At 34.2% G+C, this 23,429-nt stretch overlaps 4 protein-coding genes across 4 annotated transcripts; 2 read left to right on the forward strand and 2 right to left on the reverse strand.

Moving 5' to 3' along the window:
• The first annotated feature begins 625 nt into the window (after positions 1-625).
• LOC102617993 (uncharacterized) lies at positions 626-4,242 on the forward strand. The gene is made up of 5 exons (XM_006465824.4): positions 626-1,013; positions 1,693-2,611; positions 2,721-2,816; positions 3,140-3,276; positions 3,773-4,242. Exons 1-5 carry the CDS (start codon positions 793-795, stop codon positions 3,945-3,947), a joined length of 1,548 nt encoding a protein of 515 aa, XP_006465887.2. The 5' UTR covers positions 626-792; the 3' UTR covers positions 3,948-4,242.
• Positions 4,243-5,638: 1,396 nt separating this feature from the next.
• Positions 5,639-8,453, reverse strand: LOC102617419 (exocyst complex component EXO70A1-like). Its single transcript, XM_006465822.4, has one exon. The coding sequence runs from the start codon at positions 7,872-7,874 to the stop codon at positions 5,982-5,984; it is 1,893 nt and encodes a 630-aa protein (XP_006465885.2). The 5' UTR covers positions 7,875-8,453; the 3' UTR covers positions 5,639-5,981.
• Positions 8,454-10,181: 1,728 nt separating this feature from the next.
• Positions 10,182-12,688, reverse strand: LOC102614968 (pollen receptor-like kinase 3). Its single transcript, XM_006466081.3, has 2 exons — positions 11,359-12,688; positions 10,182-11,275 (listed from the first exon to the last, which is right to left on the reverse strand). Exons 1-2 carry the CDS (start codon positions 12,686-12,688, stop codon positions 10,572-10,574), a joined length of 2,034 nt encoding a protein of 677 aa, XP_006466144.2. The 3' UTR covers positions 10,182-10,571.
• A 7,272-nt stretch (positions 12,689-19,960) lies between these two features.
• LOC102617127 (protein TIFY 10A-like) lies at positions 19,961-21,345 on the forward strand. The gene is made up of 2 exons (XM_006465821.3): positions 19,961-20,294; positions 20,422-21,345. The coding sequence occupies exons 1-2, from the start codon at positions 20,204-20,206 to the stop codon at positions 20,934-20,936; spliced, it is 606 nt and encodes a 201-aa protein (XP_006465884.2). The 5' UTR covers positions 19,961-20,203; the 3' UTR covers positions 20,937-21,345.
• Positions 21,346-23,429: the final 2,084 nt, after the last annotated feature.

Below are 23,429 nucleotides of genomic sequence, written 5' to 3' on the forward strand. Positions count from 1 at the left end.
GTCTATTATCTAGTTCTATTAACAAATAATAATGAGTTGCATGCTTTTAATTTTATGCCTCTAGGAACAATAATTGAAACTAGCAAATAACTTTATGTCATTCGCTATTTTAAATCATTTTTCCTGAATTTCTAGCCCAGTTTGTTAAGGCTGATAAAATTATGGTCATAATAAATCTAGTAGTGGACAAATGTCATTTCCTTATTTTTTATTTTTGAAATCTTGATTCATTTTTTGGAACCTCGCTTCAAATTGAAAGTGATCTTCAATTCTCAAACCTAAACAATTCAGTTGTCACTCCTACTAAAATGATATTATCATACTTATATTATTTATTTCTAGTGGAGGGATTAATAAATTAAAAATTATCAATGATATTTTTTAGTATACTCTATTAATCGTGAATGTAACGTATATACATAATAAAATGAGCTCAAATGATAATAAAAATAAATATTAGTATTTAACAGGAGAGATCTTGAGAATTTTCATCACATCCAAACCTTTTTTTTTCCTAAAAAAAAGGAAAAAAAGAGAGACAAGAAGTAGAAACATGGATCTATTTGTTGGCTTGGCAAATTAAAAGGTAAATTTTGAAAATTAACCAATATACAAGCTTCTTCGCTCACACACACACTCTCTCTCGCTCTCTGACCAAAACACTCAAACCCAAGATCTCATTCGCACCTGTCTCCTCCTCTCACAGTTTGTTCACATCAGCTGCTGAGCAGAGCGGATCCAGCAAAACAGACGCGTACCCACAGTCATAAACTCTCTCAGTTGGTGACCACAATGCCTGTGAAGATGAATCAATCAGTGGTTCTGTTGTTGTTGTTTTTGGGCTTAATGTTGGTGTGCGTAAGTGAAGCTTCAGTGCACGAGTATAAAGGAGATAAATTTGTCAGCAAAGGGAATGCTTTTGTTGTGCATGCCGGCAGTGAAGGGATTTACTCTTCTTTCTCTGATGCTCATGTCAATGAAACCGCTGCTAACAACGGAGATTCTTACATTCGGTAAGTTAAGTTTCAGACTCTTTTTCATATGAATCTTGATTTCTGAGTATATTTAATGGGGCTTTAAGTGGAAGAAATTGTGATTTTGTTGTTGATTTTTTTTTTTTTGGGTGGGTTTATTGATGGTCATTTGGTTATGAGCTGAAAGTTTTGATAAGACTGGGGAATTGCAAAAGGAGGAAATATTTGACTGCTTAGAGAGTAAATCATTGAATTTCATTGAATTTTTGTTCAAATTGATTGTCGTCTAGTTTTGATGTAAGCATCTGTTATGACAATAATGTCATTTAAATGCACATAGAGACACTTGTTAGCTCTTTCTTTTTTTAATTCAAGTGTATAAATATGAGTTAGGGAACTAGATGTGCATTTTCTTTACACCTCTAATAAACATAATTGAAAATCCCTTTTGCATTGATGAAGTCTGAATGCTATATCTTACTTAGTCAAAATTAGTGGAATGTGAGTTAATTTTTTATAATCTTAGCAGCACAACTATATAATGTAAGCTATGAGTACTGCATCTGACTTCTGGTTCAAAGCTGTTGATTGGCTTTGGAATTGCTATCTCATTGTTTTATGTGTTTAACTTTTTCATCTTTTGTTATTTATTCAGTAGTTAACACTGAACATGATTTGATCTTCTTGACTCTCTTCTTATGTGGTAATATCAAACCAGTTTCGAGAAGATCACATTTCGAAGATCCATCGACAATTCCAATTTCAGTTCAGGGTTGATCCAAGCCCTTGTTTTTGAGGTTGAGGATAGAGAGACAATTGGGGGTTCAGCCTATGGAGGTCAAAGAGCTGTCTGTTGCACAGCAGATCTCTCAAAGTTGGGTGTTTGTACACAAGGAGAAGTCATCCACCGGCCTTCCACAAAGGATCCGAGCTGGCCTCAGGTGTTTGGCATCAAATTTGAAGTAGATGAGGTAGAGGCAACATTGCCGTCAAATTCAATACAAATCACTAAAACAGGGATGTATAACTTGTACTTCATTCACTGTGATTTGAATCTGAAAGACTTGGTTGTAGAGGGCAAAAGTATTTGGAAAAATCCTACTGGCTATTTGCCTGGTAGAATGGCACCACTGATGAATTTCTATGGGTTTATGTCCCTTGCTTTTGTGATACTCGGGTTATTCTGGTTCTCACAGTATGCAAGATTTTGGAGAGAAGTTCTTCATCTGCATAACTGCATAACATTGGTGATAACACTAGGAATGTTTGAGATGGCTCTTTGGTATTTTGAGTATGCTGAATTCAATGAGACTGGAGTCAGGCCAATGGGAATCACTGCATGGGCAGTCACCTTTGGTACTGTTAAACGTACAGTTGCACGTGTTATCATCCTAATGGTTGCCATGGGCTATGGTGTTGTAAGACCCACCTTAGGTGGTCTTACGTCAAAGGTGATCATGCTTGGAGGGACCTTCTTTTTGGCATCTGAAGTGCTAGAATTGGTAGAGAATGTTGGTGCGGTCAGCGATCTTTCAGGAAAGGCCAGATTATTTCTGGTTCTTCCTGTGGCCATCTTGGATGCTTTCTTCATTTTGTGGATTTTTACCTCGCTCTCTTCAACATTAAATAAACTCCAGGTACTAGCTGCATTCTCCAGGATGTGTACTTCAGCTACCTCATTCATTTTGTTGTTGTTTTGAAGGATAAAGTTAGGTGTTTTACTTAACTGCTGATATGACGTGACAGGCTAGGAGGATGATGACTAAGCTGGATATTTACCGGAAGTTCACAAATGCTTTGGCAGTAGCTGTTATTGTGTCTGTTGGTTGGATATGCTATGAGGTAATATGGATCAAATACTGATTATGTTACTGCAAACTTCAAGGCTAATTTATCTCCTATGTCATTTCGCTTTTTTATCAGTAGGCTGCTAAGTTTAACTAAAAATTCCAGTAAAGACATGAACCATGCACAACCATTTGGTTATGAGCAAATGAAAGCAAGAGAAGTAGCTAAATTTTGTATAATTATTAGCTTTTCAAGTTTTGGCAAAAATAGCTATAAAGAATGTAAAGTAGACCAATTTAGATCTATCTTATTCTTGCCTCCTCTGTAATTCACATCGAGTTGTTACTTCATACAAATTTTATACTTTCTAATTGCAGCTCTATTTCAAGTCAAATGATATTTACAATGAGAAGTGGCAGAATGCTTGGATCATCCCTGCTTTTTGGCAAATCCTGTCATTCTCTCTCTTATGTGTTATCTGTGCTCTTTGGGCACCTTCTCAGAACTCAATGCGGTATGAGGCCAGACTACCCCAATTCTTTGTTTCCTCTATTCTCCTTTTCCATTTACCATTTTATACAGTTGCATCAATTTTTTATATTTTTTCTGGAGTTTCTTCTGAAATGCACTCTTCTATGCATCCTGTAATAACTGAAATAAGGCTAGCCCTGCTAGCTCACATAAGAAATCACGGTGCAGAAAAAGATAATATCTAGCTACCGGTGGAATGATGAATGCATTCAGTTGTATATTAGACTGAAGTGTGAGGTAGCTGGGTGTTTGATGGTGAGGTGACAAATAGGATTGGAAGCCTTGTTGGTTATTTTCAGTACAAAATCAAGATGCCAAAAGGAGCACTAAGTCTTTTGATGTCGCTCATATGAACTGTAATTGCTCTTGAAATATATAGTCAGAGGGTTCATGCTTCACGCTTCACAGAATGTGCTTCTAATTTTCTGAACTTATTGAGCTCTTAATTATCAGTGTTCAATATTTTGACTCTTCAACAGGTATGCTTATTCTGAAGACGTAAATGAAGAGTTTGACAAGGATGAAACTTCGTTGACACTCATAAAACCATCCCCAATGGCTTCAAAGGATGTAAGAAGCGTGCCCGAACCTAGACCAGTGCAAAGCAACAATGGAGCGTTAAATGGTGATCTGGAAGAAGATAAAAGAGAGTAAAGTAAATTGCAGCCATGGTTTTTAATGCAGCTTGAATCATTTGATTCTCTGAACTTTTTGGCCTTGAAATTGTAGTAAACCCACCGCCTGTCTTCAGAATCTGCACTTAGAATTGAAACCCAGGGTAGAGATCATGAGAAGCTAAAGTCCACTCGTCTTTCTTTTCTTCACCCCCTTTATAAAGTCAATTTGTTTGTACTTCAATTTAATTTTCACCTGTAGCTGTTACTTTTTTTTTTCCTCTTTTTGGGAACAAACAATTGTTTTCTTTTTTTAATACAAATATAGATTGTTACTTGCTGTTGTCTTCTTTCTCTACAGAAAGGGTCTTTGGATGTGATGAAAAGCAAAGATCTTTGGATAAAATGTCACTGGATAATTACTTTTAGCCCCAACTGAACCTGTGAGTTAATTAATTTTTCTTCAAATACACCATTCTCATTTCACTTCATTGGATTGACAAGGTGCTGGAAATATGACCAAAAGTTTGATGAAAGTTATCCACCATTCAATATTGTTCATGGTTAAGAGAGTGATCAAAGCATTTAATATGGAACTTGCGGCATCCACATGTTTTTCATCCAGCAGTACTGTAAGCAGTGATTCTAGAAATTCAATGCTGTTGGTCAATAAGCAAAAGGAAAATCAATTGGTCTTATGCTTTTTGACTCTTTTTGCATTTCACATAGACAACCAACAAAAGAAAGTAGACTGAAAAATCATTTGGCTCTCCAGACTCCAGCTATTTCATTAACCAAAATCGTAGAGTTTTATGGACTGTTCCCCCAATTGGGATTACCACTCAAGCAAGTTGGCTAGGCTTAAAGGTTGCGTCTTTTGCCTAAAAACCAATCAAGGCAGGCTGGTAATCCCATCAACAACATGTATTTCCCATCAGCAATATGCATTCATTCATTCAAGAAATGGCCAAAAAGATAGAAAGGTAAAGCCCCCCAAACATCTCGTCACAACACAACAGGGAATTGATCCAATAATGATATGAATGCAATTGACGATTTTAGAAACTTGAAAATCTACTCAAGATTAAGTACTAGGTAGAATCCCTGCTGGTGAAATATCTGTCCGTCCAAATAAATGGGTGTCTGCTCTGAGCATAAATCTGTTAGCAGAATCAATCAAGAATACACATAACTACTCACATTAGAATTGAACTACATAAGAGTATACAGCATTTTCCAACTGCATACTCTTAATTGGACCATAGAGTTGGTTATCCTAATTTTTAAGTTTCATCAGGATCTAACTATTAAGTTTCATCAGGATTATCCATATTCTTGATTCTGTAAGCTGACAGAGGATACTCGGAAACCAAATCCTGTTTTGAATTGCCTACTTTTCTTTGAATCTTGCGACAATATATACATTCACAAACATCATATCTCGATGAAGAAACTGCTGCAGATCTTTAAGAGAAAGAAATCTGAAAGAAAAATTTGTATTCAAATAAATTTTTATATTGTGTTAAAACTCTTAGAAAGCAGACATCATACTCGCTTAACCCATCATCAGGTTATTTCATAAAAACCCTTTCAAAAGGAGAAAAAAAAAGAAGTTATTTCATTACAACATCTATGCTTATGCTTTGTCCATATCAAAGCTAAATAATAAATTCCATTTTCCATATACACTTGATCAAAGCAATAAACATAACTAGTCAAAAGATATATGGGTATTTCAAAGAAAAGAAATACTGTTCCTGATATCATAGATAGTATGTAAAATATAGAGTACACACTTCCAAATTCAACAAATAACCATATGAACAAATGGAACAAAAATCTAAAATATGGTAACAAAAACAATCATAGTGCTCACAATGCAGAAGAATTTGGGCGGAGGCACCTGGCTATCTGGAGATCTACAACTTATTCATGGAAATTAAGCCAATGATGCTTGAAGCAGTTGGAGAGCACATGGTACCCAGATTAACCAGCACTGCATTGCCCAAACACCCCATAAAAAATTTAAAGAATGTGTCCTAGTTTCTAATTTGGCAAAACTTACTTCATACTTTCACTGAGATCTCCTCCTCAGGTGCTGGGATACAGGGTACCCCTCGAAGAAATCCAAGACTGAGGTCTCCAAATCCTCAACCGAGTACTTGATGTAATTCTCTGGATGTTTTGAACTCTCTATATGGCTCCTGAACCTCCCAAGAAATGACCTGTAAGCTGGAATCAACTTCTCTGATATGGATATCCTTAGCTCCTCCCTAAGCTGAGAATCTGGTATCAACCATGTCGCTTGAGTCCTATGAACCTCCTCAAACATTGCATTGAAGGACTTAAATCTCTCTCTCAAAGCACTTTTTGACACCCCAGAAGAAAAACCCCCACTTACATGCAATCCCTCATCTCTCAAGCAATACAACACCTTCACCCAAGTTGCTCTCTGGTAATTAGTCGCAGCCTGCCTAAATTTCCCAGTCATTTTCCTCAAATAATCATCACCAATCATTTCTCTCAATTCTGGTGAACTTTTCACTTTTTGAACAATATAGTGAACATTGTTCATCATAAACAAATGTACTAAAGATGCATCTTTGTAGTGCTTGGACTTTCCATCCAAATTGAATTGCAAAATTACAATTACCCATATCAAATGAAGGGCTAATGGTGTCTTCCCTTCTAATTCAGCAAAATCCATATCTGGAGTTGATGGATCACCCGAATATCTAGACCCAGTTGATGGTTTTGACATTATAAGCTCAATCAATGTCTGTTTGTAATCAGAAATCAAACTGATATAATTCATCACATACCTAGTCAATGGATGAATTGTCCCTCCAGGCACTGGAACCTTTGATGGCTCCTTCAAAACAGCATTCTCAAACTCAGATAAGATCCCTCTTGCAGCTTCAGCCAATCTTGATAGAATCTCTGCAGCCTGTACTCGAATCAAGTCAGACGATTTCGAATCAAAAACAATCTCAATATCAGGCATCAATTCCACCAAGGCATCATGTAAATCCAGAATCTTAAACAGCTTCTCAGGTGATCTCCTGCTAATACTAATTGCCTCAGCAAAATTAAACAACTGAATAGCTGGCCCTTTAACAGTCTCCATAAAACAAGCATCATCAATAGCCGTACCAACCCCATCAAAGATTTGCTCACACAATCTCTTCTCACTTGCAAACAAGATCCTCACACAAACTTTCGCAGCTCTAATCCATCTCCTAATCTTAGTCTCAAGTGCATCCCACTCAAGCCTTTGAATATCCCCAATACTCAACTTCTCAACACCAAGTCTCTTAAAACTTGAATCAATTGCTGACTTCCTCACGCTTCCATAAACCTGAGTACACTCCCTCAAATACCCAGCAGCAATCATCCTCTCAGCTATATTCTTAAGATCCTCAATGGTCTCTTCGGGTATCAACTCGATCTCTCGAATACAACTAGTTGACCTATAACTAGAACTAACACTAGTGTTGGATTCACTATGTTTCAAAACATCATAAGTGGTACTACTAGTTGTTGAGTCAAGATGGTCTTTTTCTTGCTCTTGTCCCAGCTGCTGACGGTCCTCATCATCATCATCAAAGTGATCACCGCCACTTTCAGTTCTTGAGCAAGAAGATGAACTGGGATCGGTTGCAAGCGAGTCAACATCAAAAGCATGAATGTGAGCCAGCAGAATGTTCCTGAACTCATCCTCAAGCCTCGCCATGGCGATCTGGATAGCAAAGTTGACTTTTGACTGGCCGTCACCAGAGATGCTTGTGGACGAAATTGAGCGTTGGATTTCATCAACTGCTTGCAAATATCGATCCACTTCACATCGATCACCTTCGAAGATCATCTTCTCTCTTGCTTCCTCTGATGCTGTTGAGTCCCAACGAAGTATTATCTTCTCTGCTGATTCAAAGCTCCCTTCAAGAACATAATTTTCCGGTGGCTCCATGGCTTTAAATTAAAAAAAGAAAAGAAAAGAACACAACCAAAAAGGTGATCTTTCTAATTCCTTAGAAGCTGTTGCCTGTTGATGTGAAGAGGGGGGGGGGGGGGAATCCTTTTCAGCTGGTTTAGAGTAAAGGGTAATATTGGATCAACACAGAAAGGCTAAAGAATGAAGAAAATCCAGAAAAGGTGGTGGGATCTTTGATGAAGAAAGAAGAAATTTTTAGAGTGAGATACTTTGATGATTGATTTAATTCACTAATTTTTAATTTCTGTTTTTTTTTTTTTTGGATTTTATTCTTTTGATAAGGTGTCTCCGGCTTTTGGTCTCTAGTCTAGTAAGGCAGCTGTGGTCTGTGGAAATAATTTTGTCAGTAAGCGGAAATTTTGACAAAGGATTTGAGATTGCAGTTAAAACTTGAAAACTGCTTCATGTGGGAAAGAAGAGAGGAAGGGGACGAAAATGCAACATTTTTGACTTGTATAGAAACTCTCTCAATTATCTCATTACGTGACAGTGGGGTAATCTTTTGTGGTATATTCTGGTAAAATTTCGGCAGAAGCTGCAACAAAGCTTCTGGTGTAAAAGATTTGTCCCCTTTTTTTCCCGTTGCTTCTTTGAATTTTCTGGTTTTTAATCTCCCCCAATTATTGGAGTACATAGATTTCAGCGATAGCCCAAATTTTCTTGGCCCATACTAACTGGCATCAATAATGCGCTATAGTTACTAACTTACTATAATTGGCCCAGGCAAGCCCTTAGCTGGTCCTGTTTATGCTGATTGAATTTTGAGTGATAAACTGATTAGTATTTGGTAAATTGGTAGGTTTAGCTTCATCAAGATTATGGTTGGGATTAGCCGATTAGGGACGGACATTTTCGGTTCCCTTCAGAATTTCCTAGACCGACCGTGATTACTTTTTGGAAGACTCGAACTGGTTCTAAACCAATTGGTTCAGAATTTTTTTGAAATGATTCTGAATTGAACCAATGTGATGCGGTTAATTTTTTGTGCACGAATTAAAAAAAGGATTTTTTTTAAATAAATATTTTGAAGTAGATTTGGAGGATTATACGTTGGGTTTAGCTTGAAAAGCAAACAAAAGGAGCAGATGGCTAGATGGGGTCAGATGAAAGTTTAAGGGAAATGATAATATATCAAGAAAATGAATATAAAGAAAGAGACAAATGCATTGCTTTTTATGCATTTTAACATAAATAATTGACTAAGATTCTTTTTATGCAAACTAAATACAGCCAAGCAACAGCTTAACGTGCTTTTTTGATTAGCGAATAATTAGCATATATTCCAGTTTACCTCTGCTGCCTCGGGCCGCATACAAAAACAAAATTAAATTGTTAGAATGAGTAATTGATCCATTAATGAAGTCAACTAATCTTCTGCTAAATCAGGGTGACATGCACGTGCATGCATGCTAGGGAGAATAATCATGCATTATCATATTGATTAAGTTTTGAAAATGATTGAGGGGTTTCAATAATTAAAGCTGTAAATCAAACGAAAAATTTTGAGGTTGTACAGTGCAGAATTCCTTTCTTTTATGGGTTTTGAGATTTTCGGGGATCTTCGAGTGGTGATTTACGATTAATTTACTACAATCCAGTAAAAAAAAAAATATAAATTATTTTTAAATTACGAGTTGCACGAGTGGTGCAAGTGTGATTTAGGAAGAGAAAATCTGATGAATTTTGGCCTTTCTTCATGTTGTGTTTTTGGTCCTATAAATGTTGCATGGTTGTCAAATTGATGAATCGATGCCTTTTATTTGCATAATCAATAATTAAACTCGTAATGTAGCACTATTTAATCTTATTAACATAACACGACATGACACATTAGAGATTAGTTTCAATACTTAAGAAGGTAACTTTAATTTAAACATTTGAAAGGAATTTCGATGTGCACACGTACAATTAAAACGTTTTTACGTGGGGCTCAAGGTCCTGGTTCAATGTGAAAGTATCGGATTCTGGGAGAATTTTAAAATGGAACATAAATTATTTGAAAAAAGTCTGCAGTTTTGTATTTTAGGGGACTTGCATGTCAATGGTGGTTCATTGTTGTACGCCAGATTAGAATATGATCAAATTTAAGCCATTTATATATTCATTCAATGAAACCTCCAGCTGTAGTGAGCTATGAACGTACATACATGTTGACCTAACATAACGTTTTAAATCTGTCGATGAGTTGGAACTTGCAAGTTTCAAAATCTGAGAGCTTTCTTTAATTCTCATTTGCCTCCCCAATTAACTGAGATTTAAATATTGTCTCCCTTTAACTTCGAATATGCATAAATTCCCACACTCGCAAAATCTTTTTTCAGCTTACCAGCTGTTTAATTGCTGGTTATTTTCTTTTTTTTGGGAAGCATCTTCACTACAGAAACCATTTGCAACGCATTCTTAAAAAGAGTAATTAATATTGCCACCCTATTTGAAGTTTGAAAAAGAAAATCAATCCGCTACGACAACATTTTATACATATTTGTTCTCTGAATTCATCTCCCTGACCTTGCCTCGTGCAAAACTTGTAACATACATAGCCTCAATGCAACTTCAAACCCACGTAGTTTCTTCCGAATCAGCCCATGTCATTAGTTAGGTTAGGATAACGGAGAAATTAAATGTAAAAAAAACCCCAAAAAAAAAAAAAATCATCGCCATCATCATCTTAATTTAACGCCCTGATATCCTGTTATCGAAGTTGTCTAATACCGATTCATGGCTTTTCCCGGATTCCTGATTCTCTGCACAGCCATGATCAAGTGTTGGCAAAATATTTTGCGATGTTCTAGCGTCCATGTTTCCATCTGATTGTTGTATCTCTACTATGCGTCTAACGGCTTCTCTCATTTCTAATCGCTGCTCAGGATCACTTTGAGTGCAGGCTCTGCCAATTTCGAGTAGTTGTTCCATCTCACCCGGTGAATTTGTTGAGCTTGCAATCTCAGGATCAAGCAAATCTGTCACTCTTCCTTCCGAAAAAGCTGATGCTACCCATTCAACTACATCGATCCCACCATTACCGTTGGTTAGATATTGGGAAGGAAATTTTCCTGTCAGGATTTCAAGAATGATTATTCCTAGACAGTATACGTCGCATTTCGGTGTCACCTTCCCGGATTGAATAGCTTCGGGGGCCTTATAGGCAAATAATGCTTGTGCAAGATTGGCACTGTTAATCATTGTATAGAATCCAAATTCTGAGATCAATGGCTCATTCTCAGGACTAATAAAGATGTTGCTTGATTTGAGATTGCCATGAGGCAAGTCTAGGTGGGCCAGTTCTGTATGCAGATAGCCTATCCCTCTGGCAATTCCTTGAACAATCTTTAACCTGGCAGGCCAGGTGAGCTCATCGTGTGATGGCCCTCGATCACCTACAGAAATCAAAACATTTCAGTCGTTAATGAAAACAACTTAAAATTTTGATGAAACTTAACAAGCAAGGGAACTTTCTTACCATGCAATAGATAGAGCAAGCTGCCTCCGGGAATGTATTCGTAAACCAATAGTTTCTCATCTGCCCTGTAATGATACGCCAATGGTGCTAAAACATTACTGTGCCTTAGCCTTCCGAGCCTTCTAACCTCCGTATCAAACGCATCTCTTGCCATTGCACTGGACTCCTTCATTCTCTTTACCACTACTGTTACCCCATCAGCCATCATAGCCTTATACGAAGATCCCAGTCCCCCGTTTCCAAGCACTTCTGCTGCTGCCTTCATCAAGTCAGGCAACCCAAAAACACCCTTTTGGCCATTCACCAGAACTAGTTCCCCAACCCCACTGTTCTTTCCATGATGAGACGACCCCCTCCGGCTTGAACTAGCCTTTCTGCTCACATCAACATCCCTACTTTTGTTTGGCACCGAAACCCGGACTTCCACTGCCTGAACACTCTCCTTCTCTAGCACTTTAAACGCCTTCCTCTTTCGCCTAATTCTTATTATAACCACAATTGCAATTGAAACTAGCATCACGCTTAGTGCTACTCCTGCAGCGATAACCTTTTTGGAGTCATCAACGTTTTCAGCAGCAGGATGAGGAGGAGGAGGAGGATGAATGTTTTTGTTTGCTGCTGATGCCTTCGCATTGCGGCATTCAACGCCCAAATTCTTTCCACAAAGCCCTGCATTTCCTGAAAAAGAACTCGCATTGAATCTCAATAAGCTGGCCGGGATTTCCCCTTCCAATTTATTGCTTGACAAGTTTAATCGCACCAACGTAGGTTGATCAAAAGATGGAATTGTCCCATTAAACTGATTGCTCTCGAGATGTAACTCGGTGAGATGAGGCAATTTAAACAGTGATGGAGGCAATCGCCCTCTAAACTTGTTGTTCGAAAACCAAAGCTTCCTAAGCGCACCCATTTCATCGAAATAACCCGGTGGAATCTCACCGGAGAATTGATTCTTGTCCAAGTAGATAGCCCTCAAACCACCTAAACGACTGAATTCGGGTGTCTTACCCGAAAAAGAATTATTAGCAACACTAAATGTACGCAAACCGGTGAGTTCTGTCAATGCATCAACATCAATCTTTCCTGATAATCCCAAGCTATTGATATATAAACCCGTGACAATGCCTTCGGAGCACACTACTCCGCTCCATTCTTCTTCCCCTCCTCTGCAAGGCGCCGTGCTTGGCATCCAAGAATCAAGTGCTTTTGCATTTGTAAATGAACTCTTGAGCTTTAATAAAGCCTCGGACTCTGACATGGAAAACGTTACCGGAAATGTGATAGAAAAGAAAAAGATTGGCCGGAGAAGCCAAAGCCATGTCACGGCCATTAGCTAAGCCGGATTCTTGAGGCCTAAAGGCAATTTTAGACAAATGTAATTATTACTGAATATTATTTGTGGGAATTTGTTGCAATGCTAAATTTTAGGTTGGTTTTTCTTTTCTTTTCTTTTCTTTTTTTTTAAAAAAAAAATTATATGTAATGATCTGTTAGAGCTTATTTTGTTGTTCATGTGCGTGTATTATTGTTATTATTTTCTTTTGGTGAGTGCAAGAGAGCCTTAAAATTAGAGAGTGATGGTTATATTTTGCTTTGAAATGGTCAGCATCGAGAAACCGTTAAAACAGTTAATTTTTCTTTTACTATTATGCCCTTGCGGGAGAGTTGAGGGTGTTTGTGCTGTGGGGGAGCAATAAATGGAATGTCAGGGGCATTTCTAGTCTAGTGAAAATTATTGTCTGGGTATGGCGGTGCCGGAAGGGGTTCAGTACAGCGGAGGGGAGTGGTTATTGTGTTCCATGTTCCTAGTCTGGCACAGCAAAGATCGAAATCTCAACCGTCTGATTCTAACCGTTTTATTTTTGTTTAAAAAAAATTAAGAAAACTATATTTATTTATTTATTTGATAAATAAAGTAAGTTCATCTCGATGCATATATTTTGTCATTGACTTCTCTAGTGTCTGATTTAATATCCCAAGAAAATTAAGGTCATCTTGGAAAATAAAAACTTCAGTTTTTAAAGTTTTCTCTTGATTTTTCATTTCTTGAAAAATATTTTAAGATATAATCAGGATCACACATCCCATAACAGATTGTTGCTTTTGTTTTGATTTGTTCTTAACTTCGTTAGAAAATTGTTGATTTTTGTAACGAAATTTTTTAACAAATATTTGGAGCTTTTTATTATGTTAATTTATAAAAAATAATGCAATAATTAAGTAATCTAATATTAAGCTACCATGCGATCTTTAATTAGTTTGTTGGAATTTGATCTACTCCCACTTTGCTGAAATTTTTACAATTCCATGTATCTTGATGGGTCATTTTATGACGCTTTGATTAAAATCACGGCATCAATACCGTATTTAGATATGAATTATGTAAATAAAATATAAAATATGTAAATTTAACATAAAACTCATAAATCAACACTAAGTGTAAAATAAAACATAAATTAAGTGAAATCAATATAAGACTTGTAAATGAAAGATGAAATAAGTAAATTAACATAAGAGTTGTAAATTGATGTATTAATGATAAACAAAACAAAACTTACAAATATTATATAAAACTTGTAAATCAATAATAAGTGTCAAGTAAAACATAAATTAAGTAAACAAAACAGAAGACTTATGAATGGAAAATAGAATAAGTAAATTAATTAAGGAATTGTAAATTAGTGTATTATTAGTCAACAAAACAAAAACTTATAAATGTAATATAAAACTTGTAAAACAACATTAAGCGTAAAATAAAACATAAATTATGTTAAGGAAACATGTAAATAGAGGGTAAAACAAATAAATTAACATAGGAGTAGTAAATTGGTATATTATTGGTAAATAAAATAAAAACTACAAGTGTAACAATAAACTTGTAAACGACAAATAATAAAAGTAAATTCATATAAGAATTTACAAATGTAAAATGAGAACTCATTATAATAATAATCACCGCATATATTTGCTGACTTTGTTTCTAGATTGAATAATGATAGTTTCGGGTTTATGTAATATATGTGGTGATATATGTGAAATTTTATTAAGATAAAACTTATTTTCAAAATCAGATTTTGAAAAACTATACTTGTTATGTTTTTCAAAGCTATATGCGAGTTTAGGTGATATTGCATCCTTCATAAGGTATATATAAAACAAAAAATTAGATCCAATTTTATTGATATATCATATATGTCTAGAAATATAAGAATACTTTTTATTTTGTTTTGACTTGACAACATCAACAAAAATAGTTTTGCTTAATTAATCTATGTAGAGAACAATACTATGATAGAAGCTGGGAAAAAAACTTGTGAATGTCCTAAAATGAATATAGAATTTATAGTTAAATCAGTTCAATAAAATTTATTTTAATTATTTTTTAACACAATTTTTTGTTTGTATTTGATGAGTGCCTTTTTTTTGTTTAATTAAATCAAATGAATAAAATATTTTTTGTTTAATTAAAGTTTAATATTAATTTATAAGTTTTATGATATTTTATATGTGTTTGTCTTTTTACAATTTTAAAGTACTAATTTACTATTCTTATATTAATTTACTTATTTTATCTTTCATTTACTAATATTATGTGTAATTTATATAATTTATATTTATCTTATCATTGATACTGTAATTTTAATCACAGTATCATATAAGTTTCTGTAACGGGATATTTTTCTTTGCTGTGCTAGATTAGGAACATGAATAACCCAAAATAAATAAACCAATTCAACCCTAACCAAATTGCACTTTTGTTTGGATGGTTTTATAAAACTGGGTTAGGATCTTATGGCCCGTCATGAATTTGGGTTGGGTTAACTCACAAAATCCAACTCAACCCATTCCAAAATATATAATATGAGTAGTGCTATTAACACTATTTCATTATCCTCATAACACCCCCTTCCTTGCGTAATTATATTTAAGGAACAGTCAAATTATTTTAATTAAACTCAATTTCTATCTTCTTAAAAAATAATAATAATCTCAATTACTGTTCCTCTCCCTCCAAATCCTTATAACAAACTCACGCATCCGATTGCAAAATATATAGCTTTGACAAAAATTTGGATTAATAGATTTTTATTAGAAAGTATGAAAAAACTAAAATATCTTAATATAAAACAAGATTTACTGTTTTGATATTTTAACCTTTTTGTGTCTTTTATTAAAAACTTTTAATCTTTTTTTGGTAAGTAACATTGTTGACTGTTAGTTTTTTCTGCAAATTATTTTGACACATCAAAATGTCATTTTATTTTCTATTTTTTATACTCGTGACTCTTCATCTACCCAATTATTCTATTAAAGTAGTTTTTAGTTCTTTTTCTTTCCTTACAAATTTCATATTTTAGTATTAAAACAAGAATAATTACATAAGTACAATAGCTATGTTGGAGATGCTCCACTGTGGAACACTATTTTATAATCACACGATCAAGATGATAAATAATTAAAAGAAAAAAAATGTTATAACTTTTATCATATATTTATGAATGAATGTTCTATGGTCAGGGCTGGTTCAACCATATCTATGGGCTTAGGCAAATGATCTTAATTAGTTCTTAAAATTTGAGGCAAAAAGATATATTAGTTATATTACAAAATTTATTTATTTAAAATCAATTCTTCCAACATTTTGAAATGTAAAATTATTAAATAAAATTCTATTCTACTATTACTAATCTATGAACTTTTAATTGAATTATAACGTTTTCACTTACTTTTTCTTCACTCAAATTACATCTTTTTGCTACTCCTTTTTTAGTCTAAACTAATTTTTCTATTCTTCTAATTTTTAAAGTTTTTTGATACATTTTTATTTTAAAATTGATAAAATAGGCGCGCAAAAAAAAGATAAACAAAAGAATATATTAAAAAGAAATAAGAACAAATAAATAATACAACTAAAGAACAATAAAAAGATAAAATCTGGAAATAAATTATAAATTAACTTTATCTTTAATTGTTTGAGGGTTTGAGCAATTATCAATAACCATGGAGAATAGAGAAAACTATTAGATTTTTCTTTTTGTCCAACGCCAAGTAGAGGAAGTAAGTTCTCTCTCTCTCTCTCTCTAAAGCACCAAGAGCATACTATGTCTTGGTTGATGGAGGAAAAAATTTAACGGATAGGTAACACAATGTGGGGCTTTTATGGAGGTTTAAAATGAATATAAATTTTTTAAATTATAACAAATTAATTCTAATAAAAAAATAGAGATTTTGTAGGATTGAAACTATTAATTTAATAGTTTTGTAAGAATAAAAAATGTTAAGCATTATATTAAATAGTTTATTTATGAAAATATAATTACAAAATAATAATAACTTTGAAATTCACATTCCCCTTTTATATGTAAAATAGTAGTTTAATATGAATGTAAGACCTTTATATATAACGGGTTTATTAGGCAACCGCCTAAGTTGACTAGCGTCAAATTGCTCCTATTTATGGTAGAACATCTCCACCGTAGAACACTTATACGGATTAACATATGTAGATAAAACTAATATTAATATATATATATATATATATATATATATCGGACTGTTGATGGAAAAAAAAGGTTGGTGATGAAAAAGTGACATGTGATGGTTTTGTTTTTTTTAGCGTTAGAATCTCATCGGCATCAGTAATTCATGTAGTCGTGTTAAATCTAAAATTAACTAAAACATGTGCTTGAGAATTTATATTCTCTGTGGTAATCTAAAAGTTGCTTAAAATGTACATGAAATTCATATTAAGTTAGTTCCAAGGACTTGGAGCTTTTTTCCAATTTTCAACGTTATTCTGTAAGTTTAACCCTATATTTTCAACGGCAAATCTAATCCAATTTCAACGTTACACTTGATGTAATTAATTCAATTTAATAAATTTCTTCTACTTTCAGTTTTATTAGAAATTGTCGGCAGTTGCCCTTCAAGTGACCTTTATCATATCCATAAAGAAGTTTTCAAAAGTGAATCGATGTTGTGGTCAAAAAAGAAAAAAGAAAAAAAAGAGTGAATCAATGTTAAATGTTGAAAATTCCAAATGCCACATGGTGAAAAATCAAAAGTAAACTGTAGAGGAAGACTACACAAAAAAAAGCCATTAATTGCCTTTTTTTGTTTTTTGGAACACGTTATAAATCGACAAATCAACAATAGAGACAGCTACTAGAAACAAGGAAATTTATGAACAAGACCGAGTCTCTGCTTAGGAATTTTCTCGGCAAATACGTTCGTAGCCAGTGCGTGATGCCTCATTAATGCGCAACAATAGTCAACAAAAACTCGCAACACGAGGTAATTGCCATGTTTTGGGGAGGCAAAATTTTCAATTCAATAATAATAATAATAATATATCACAGAATCAATAACCTAAAACCATTACTTACAATAATTTTTTATTAATATTATACTAGAGACGTTACGAGTCATCACAAAAAAAAAATTGTCACTCTCATGTAGATAAATTAGGCACCTTAATTCTATTTCTTTGATACGAAGCTTAAACGACGCCAACGCAAAGATTTAGGCAATTTTTTTTTTTAAAAAAAAAAAATCGCATCACTATCTTGACCAGCTGGTGCCCAAAATCAGCTTAATCAATTAATGCAATCAATAATGGTGCTACCCTAAATTTAATAATACACATGTGACGAGGGTTCTTTCATTTGACATTTTCGTGAAGGCTTGATTTATTCTCTTTGAATCAAACTCATCAAGTCCTCTCCCACAAGGCTACCCATAAATATATATAACACAAAAATGGGTGCCCACGTTTTATATAAATGGTCGTTTTCTCATCCGCCTGCAAGAAACAAGTAATTTGCACAAGAGTCGGTAAATTAATTTATATATAATAAGTTTAGTTGAAAGCGCACGTAATAAAGTTTTCCTGGTCAAAAAATATCGATAGTTTTTTAAATTTTATTAAGTCTAATATTTTAAGGCTAGAAATGCTTTGCATCAGAACCATTTAGTTATTAATTTGACCCCATATGAAATTGTAGTCTTATTAGTTATTACCAACCCAAAAACTATTTTTTAAATGCCCACATATTTGATAATTCATAGGTATGTTAAGACTCCATGGTAAAATATTTAAATTGAACTCCATTAATAGTCTATGTAAAAGAAAATGGCGTAGTCAGACAAAATTAAGGCTTGTTATTCAAAATATAATCATGTGGTCTCGTCGGTTCTTGGATTTTTGCTCCAATCTAATATTAGGCCAGAAACTTAAGACTCCCAATAATGAATTTTCACATGGTTTTTATGGGAACAAAAATTGGACAATGTCAAGAATTTTCTACAATCTTAGTCAATATCATTGTTAACTTTAATAATTTGACCCATTTTCGTGATGATTTTGGTGGGAGAGCACCAGCGTGGTCTTTTATTTGGTATTTATCTACATCTGAATTGACAATATAGTCTTAACAAGAAGCAAATCATCAATTCAATTGAATCTATAAGCAATTCTCTGTGACTCGGTCCAGATGTCTCCCGAGCAAATAGCCGCGAGATCCTGCCACGTGTTGACTCCTGCAATGATCAGATCGCCACTGATGCCGGTCGAAATTGTTTAACACGTGCTCTTTGGGTTTCGGAAGTCAGGCGAACAACGCGACGCGACGGAGATGTTTCTTTTCTGATTTTAAATTTGTACGCAAGTGGGTCCCGCCCGTGTGTCGGCTCGTAATGAAGGCGGTGACGGTGAGAGAACAGGGAGCTAGACGCACCCACGTTATTATTCGGCCTTTTACCTAACCAACATTACGGCGACGGAGCTCTTAACTCCGTTACTAGTGCCCAAATTACCGAAGTACCCACGCCTGATTCTCGTTGTGACTGACTGTTTCACCTTCAAAATTAGGGTAAACAATTTCAAATAAGAGCATGCTACATCCTTTGAGATATGACTTATCCATTTAAAATGAAAAGTTACTCGTTCTTCTTCAAGATTAATGAAAAGTTTAAAATTTGCGATACTTAAAATGATATCAATTGAGAATAATTTATACTCTCACGGTATGGAGGAAATCACGAGAACTTATATTTTCTACTTATGTTTGAGTCCTCTAATATATTAGTAAACTTGATTTTCAAAGCTTAGATACGGATTTAAACTTTTGTTAAATTTTTACATTAGAATTGCGCTATCGTAATTTTTCCTCAAAGAAAAAGTGGACAGAGTCTAAATTAATTTTTTAATATCTTATTTTTCATACGATTCGAATTTAGATAACTAGTAATTAATTTTTTTTTAAAAAAACTATTGAGTTAGACTCCTAAGAATGTGCCGTCACATAATTAATTAAAAAAATTACGTCTATTTCTAATTATAAATACAAAACATATTTATAATAATATGTATATATATAATACACGAAAAACAGAATCTCTCCCAAATCAAAGACTTGGTCCACAGCGAAAGCGCACAGTATAAGAAATGAGAATTTCAAAGAAAAGCACTCGCCTTCTCTCCCGCATTGACTGCTCCACTCCATCCAACTTTTCTTTGCCTTGCACCGTTGCGTCTCTTCTCTTGTTCTAAATACAAACAATAAAAACGTGATTTAAATAATTATTTTAAAAAAACGCTTACTAAAAAGCAACAAACAAAAAGACAACGAATAGGCAGTCGAGTTGGATAGAACATGCTTTGAAAATAACCCACCACCCTTTATATTCTCCCCTCTCTCTCTCTCTCTCTCCCAAGACCACCACAGATTCATCTCCATACGTATGAAGGCAGAATCAGATTTTTCTTGTGCACTCAAAATTAATCAACAGAAACTTTCTCTGTCTTCTCAGTTCTTACACAGGGCAGAACAAGCAACAGGCCATCATGTCGAGCTCAGGCCAAAAACCCAGCGTTGCTCAGACTTGCAATCTTTTGAGTCAGTACTTTAAGGAAAATGGAAGATTTGCAAATAAAGGTACGAGCTTGTTAATTTAATTTGTCTTTCTTTTTCATGTGGGCTTTTTTGGGTTCCTCAAAGATTCCTTCTTGCAAAAACTTTTGCTGATATAAATATATATTTTTTCTTTTTGATGATAATTCAGGTGTGCAAACACTGAACTTGCTGCCGAACCTGGAAAATTCTGCGGAGATTTCAAGAGTACTGAATGTGAAAGCCAGTGATTTCTTCGCAAATATGCCAACTTTTGCTTCCAACAATTCCGTAAATGAAGCCAGAACGGAGCATGGAAGCTCTCAAATGACGATAATCTATGCCGGGAAAGTGTTCGTCTTCAACGACATTTCTGCGGAGAAGGCAAAAGAAATCATGGCCTTAGCCACAAAAGCATCGAGCTCTAATGCTGTTGTTAACCCGGAATTGAACAACAACTCTCAGACGGTGCCAATAGCAAGAAGAGCTTCACTTCACCGTTTCTTTGAGAAAAGAAAAGACAGGGCTATAGCAAGAGCTCCGTACCAAGTGAATTGTCCTTATTCATCAGTGGCTCCTGCTGCTGCCGCTGCTCCTCCTCCTCCAAAGCCAAAAGATCAAAGCAAGTACTCATGGCTGCACCTTGAAGGCCAATCGTCATCAAAACAGCTTGATCTCAACTTGTAGTGTGATGGGTTCGCCATCTTATTCAACTACTGCCATATATAGGCTTTATTAACTGAAATTTCGACCATATTAATTCTTCTTAGGTCTATTGTGCCTTTGATTATTCATACAGATTTTTGCTGCTATTGTTATTAATATTTTCAAGTAGTTAAGCCATCATGAATGTTTTCTGTAAGTTTCATTCGACTACAGATACTACCTTCGCAAGTAGCCGGAGAATAAAGTAACTCTCTTCAATCAGAATTGAAGTTGAAGAGATTGAAGAGAGAGAGATTCTTGTTGAGTGTTTATGAATTGAAGGGATAGTGGTGTTTGAGAACTTTCATCAACTTGAAGTTCTCCCAGCAATCTCTTTCAATCAACTTACAACAAGATCCAAAATAAATAATGAATCAAGATTTTTTTTTTATTTTTTTATTTGTCAAGAATGTGTGGATACCGGACTACTAATAATAAATTGGACTCGGACATCGACTTAGGAAACCGCGTGGGCTCGTAGTATTGTTGTGTATTTGATTGATTTGAAAATTCGTGTTCACAATAACCAAAACATGTGATGTGTGAAGTGTGAAGTGGTGAACCAACGAAAGGTCTTTGAAGCTTCTGAATTTCAACTCTTTTTAACTTTTTTTATTTAAGATTATTATTACTAAATGAAATATTATATCACAGAAAAGAATCCCACAGTCCATAATAACATTTTCTGACAGAAAAAAAAAAAGAGAAAAAAATCCTGTGTTTAATGGTCGGCATACTTTAATTTGAAGGCTTACCAATTCCCAGTTCTTCATGTGTGGTGTGGTGAGTAATGTTAATTAGTACAGATCATTTTGAGCTAATCATATTTGCTGATATTAAATCATCAAATTCGCAGTTATGCATGGTGCATCCATTCCTCGTTTGGTTCCTTAGCCATGGCCTCCGCCCTCCAGGCCAAAATCTGAAAATTTTGAAAATTTACGAGTTAGCAGGGAAAATATGGGTAATTTTTAAAAACCTCCCGTGAAATTTGGACTTGTTGCAAGTAGATGGCGAGAATCTGTTTATTTGTAAAAAACCCCCTACCGTCAGTTAACTTTAACATTGACCGTTAGTTGACTGTGCAAAGACAATATTACCCTCAACAACAATTTGTAGACGGAAATAACTAAAAAAAAAATTAAAATTATTGGCGCGAAAAGCACAAACCCTATTTTTTTGACAATTTTATCCTTGTCAATTCCAAAAATTTACAATATCATAGGTAAAGATTATAACTATTTCATTTTCAAGTTTTTAATTTTATCTTTTTTGTAGAAACTTTAAGAAAATATCAATAATTTAAAGAGGATTTTTAAAATTTTTAATTTTATCTTTCTTGTAGGAACTTTAAGAAAATATCAATAATTTAAAGAGGGTAAAATAGCCAATAATTTTAATTTTTTTTTAGTTATTTCCGTCTACAAATTATTGTTAAGGGTAATATTGTCTTTGCACAGTCAACTAACGGTCAATGTTAAAATTAACTGACGGTAGAAAATTTTTTATAAATAAATTAATTCTCGCCATCTGCTTGCAACAAGCCCAAACTTCAGGAAGGTTTTTAAAAATTATCCGAAAAAATATCTGATGGGTTTGGGTCCCACCACATGTTTGTGGCTCAGGGGTCATGGCCTCCAGCCCAAAATCCAAAAATTTAAATTATATGAAGTATGTGGGGTTTGGGCGATAAAAATCTTGCCTTTTTGGGGTTCTGAACTACGTGTAGATTTTATTTTTTTTTGCTATTTTCTAAATTTTTACTTAATGACAACTTGATTTCTTCTCCACCATGTGAGTGGGTTCAAACTTAAAATCATTTATAACACCTTATCAAATTTTATCAGTAAGCTAATTGAAAACTTGCATATGGAGTGTTTGCTTGAAAGTAAGAGAAAAGATCACCAAAAGTTTTAATATTTATCTCATTAAACAATTAGAACCCTTCATTTAAAAAAAAAAATTGAACTTCCTAGATCATTACCATATTCTTCAATGTATAATTTTGGACGAAAAATCCTTTCCATATATATATATATATATATCCACTCATGTGATAAAATCAAATAAATTATTTTAATATTCACAGTAATTAAATATGTCAACAAATTAAGAAGTAACATGTGTCTCCAACTTCAAATTTGCAAAGGAAGCAACCAAGGAGCAAACATTACATTTATATAATCCAAAATTCTTTTAGATATTTGATGACACTGAAACATTCAAAGTAGGAAGAGCCAATCACACGATTCACAACTCACAAGTCACAACCATCTCCCTCCCTCAGTCCTAACCTTTCAAATTTCAATGTCCCAAAAAATAATAATAATTCTTCTAATCTTCTCTCTCCACCAACCTTGACTTCTCCATCGCCCACCTTAAAATTAAAAAGCAATTAATTTTTCTTTACTTTGGCCAGTTGCCCGCCCTCTGGCGCCAAATAAAGTTATAGAAACAATTAAAACGTGCTTGAAA

This window comes from Citrus sinensis, chromosome 7 (assembly GCF_022201045.2).
Source record: "Citrus sinensis cultivar Valencia sweet orange chromosome 7, DVS_A1.0, whole genome shotgun sequence".
NCBI lineage: Eukaryota > Viridiplantae > Streptophyta > Magnoliopsida > Sapindales > Rutaceae > Citrus > Citrus sinensis.

Bases quoted from the DNA above. Each gene is read 5' to 3' on its own strand.
- LOC102617127 (XM_006465821.3), top strand. From the start codon at position 20,204: ATGTCGAGCTCAGGCCAAAAACCCAGCGTTGCTCAGACTTGCAATCTT. The intron at 20,295-20,421 runs GTACGAGCTTGT...ATGATAATTCAG, and splicing joins TGGAAGATTTGCAAATAAAG to GTGTGCAAACACTGAACTTG.
- LOC102617993 (XM_006465824.4), top strand. From the start codon at position 793: ATGCCTGTGAAGATGAATCAATCAGTGGTTCTGTTGTTGTTGTTTTTG. The intron at 1,014-1,692 runs GTAAGTTAAGTT...ATATCAAACCAG, and splicing joins AACGGAGATTCTTACATTCG to TTTCGAGAAGATCACATTTC. The intron at 2,817-3,139 runs GTAATATGGATC...TTCTAATTGCAG, and splicing joins TTGGTTGGATATGCTATGAG to CTCTATTTCAAGTCAAATGA.
- LOC102614968 (XM_006466081.3), bottom strand. From the start codon at position 12,688: ATGGCCGTGACATGGCTTTGGCTTCTCCGGCCAATCTTTTTCTTTTCT. The intron at 11,276-11,358 runs GTAAGAAAGTTC...TGATTTCTGTAG, and splicing joins CTTGCTCTATCTATTGCATG to GTGATCGAGGGCCATCACAC.
- LOC102617419 (XM_006465822.4), bottom strand. From the start codon at position 7,874: ATGGAGCCACCGGAAAATTATGTTCTTGAAGGGAGCTTTGAATCAGCA.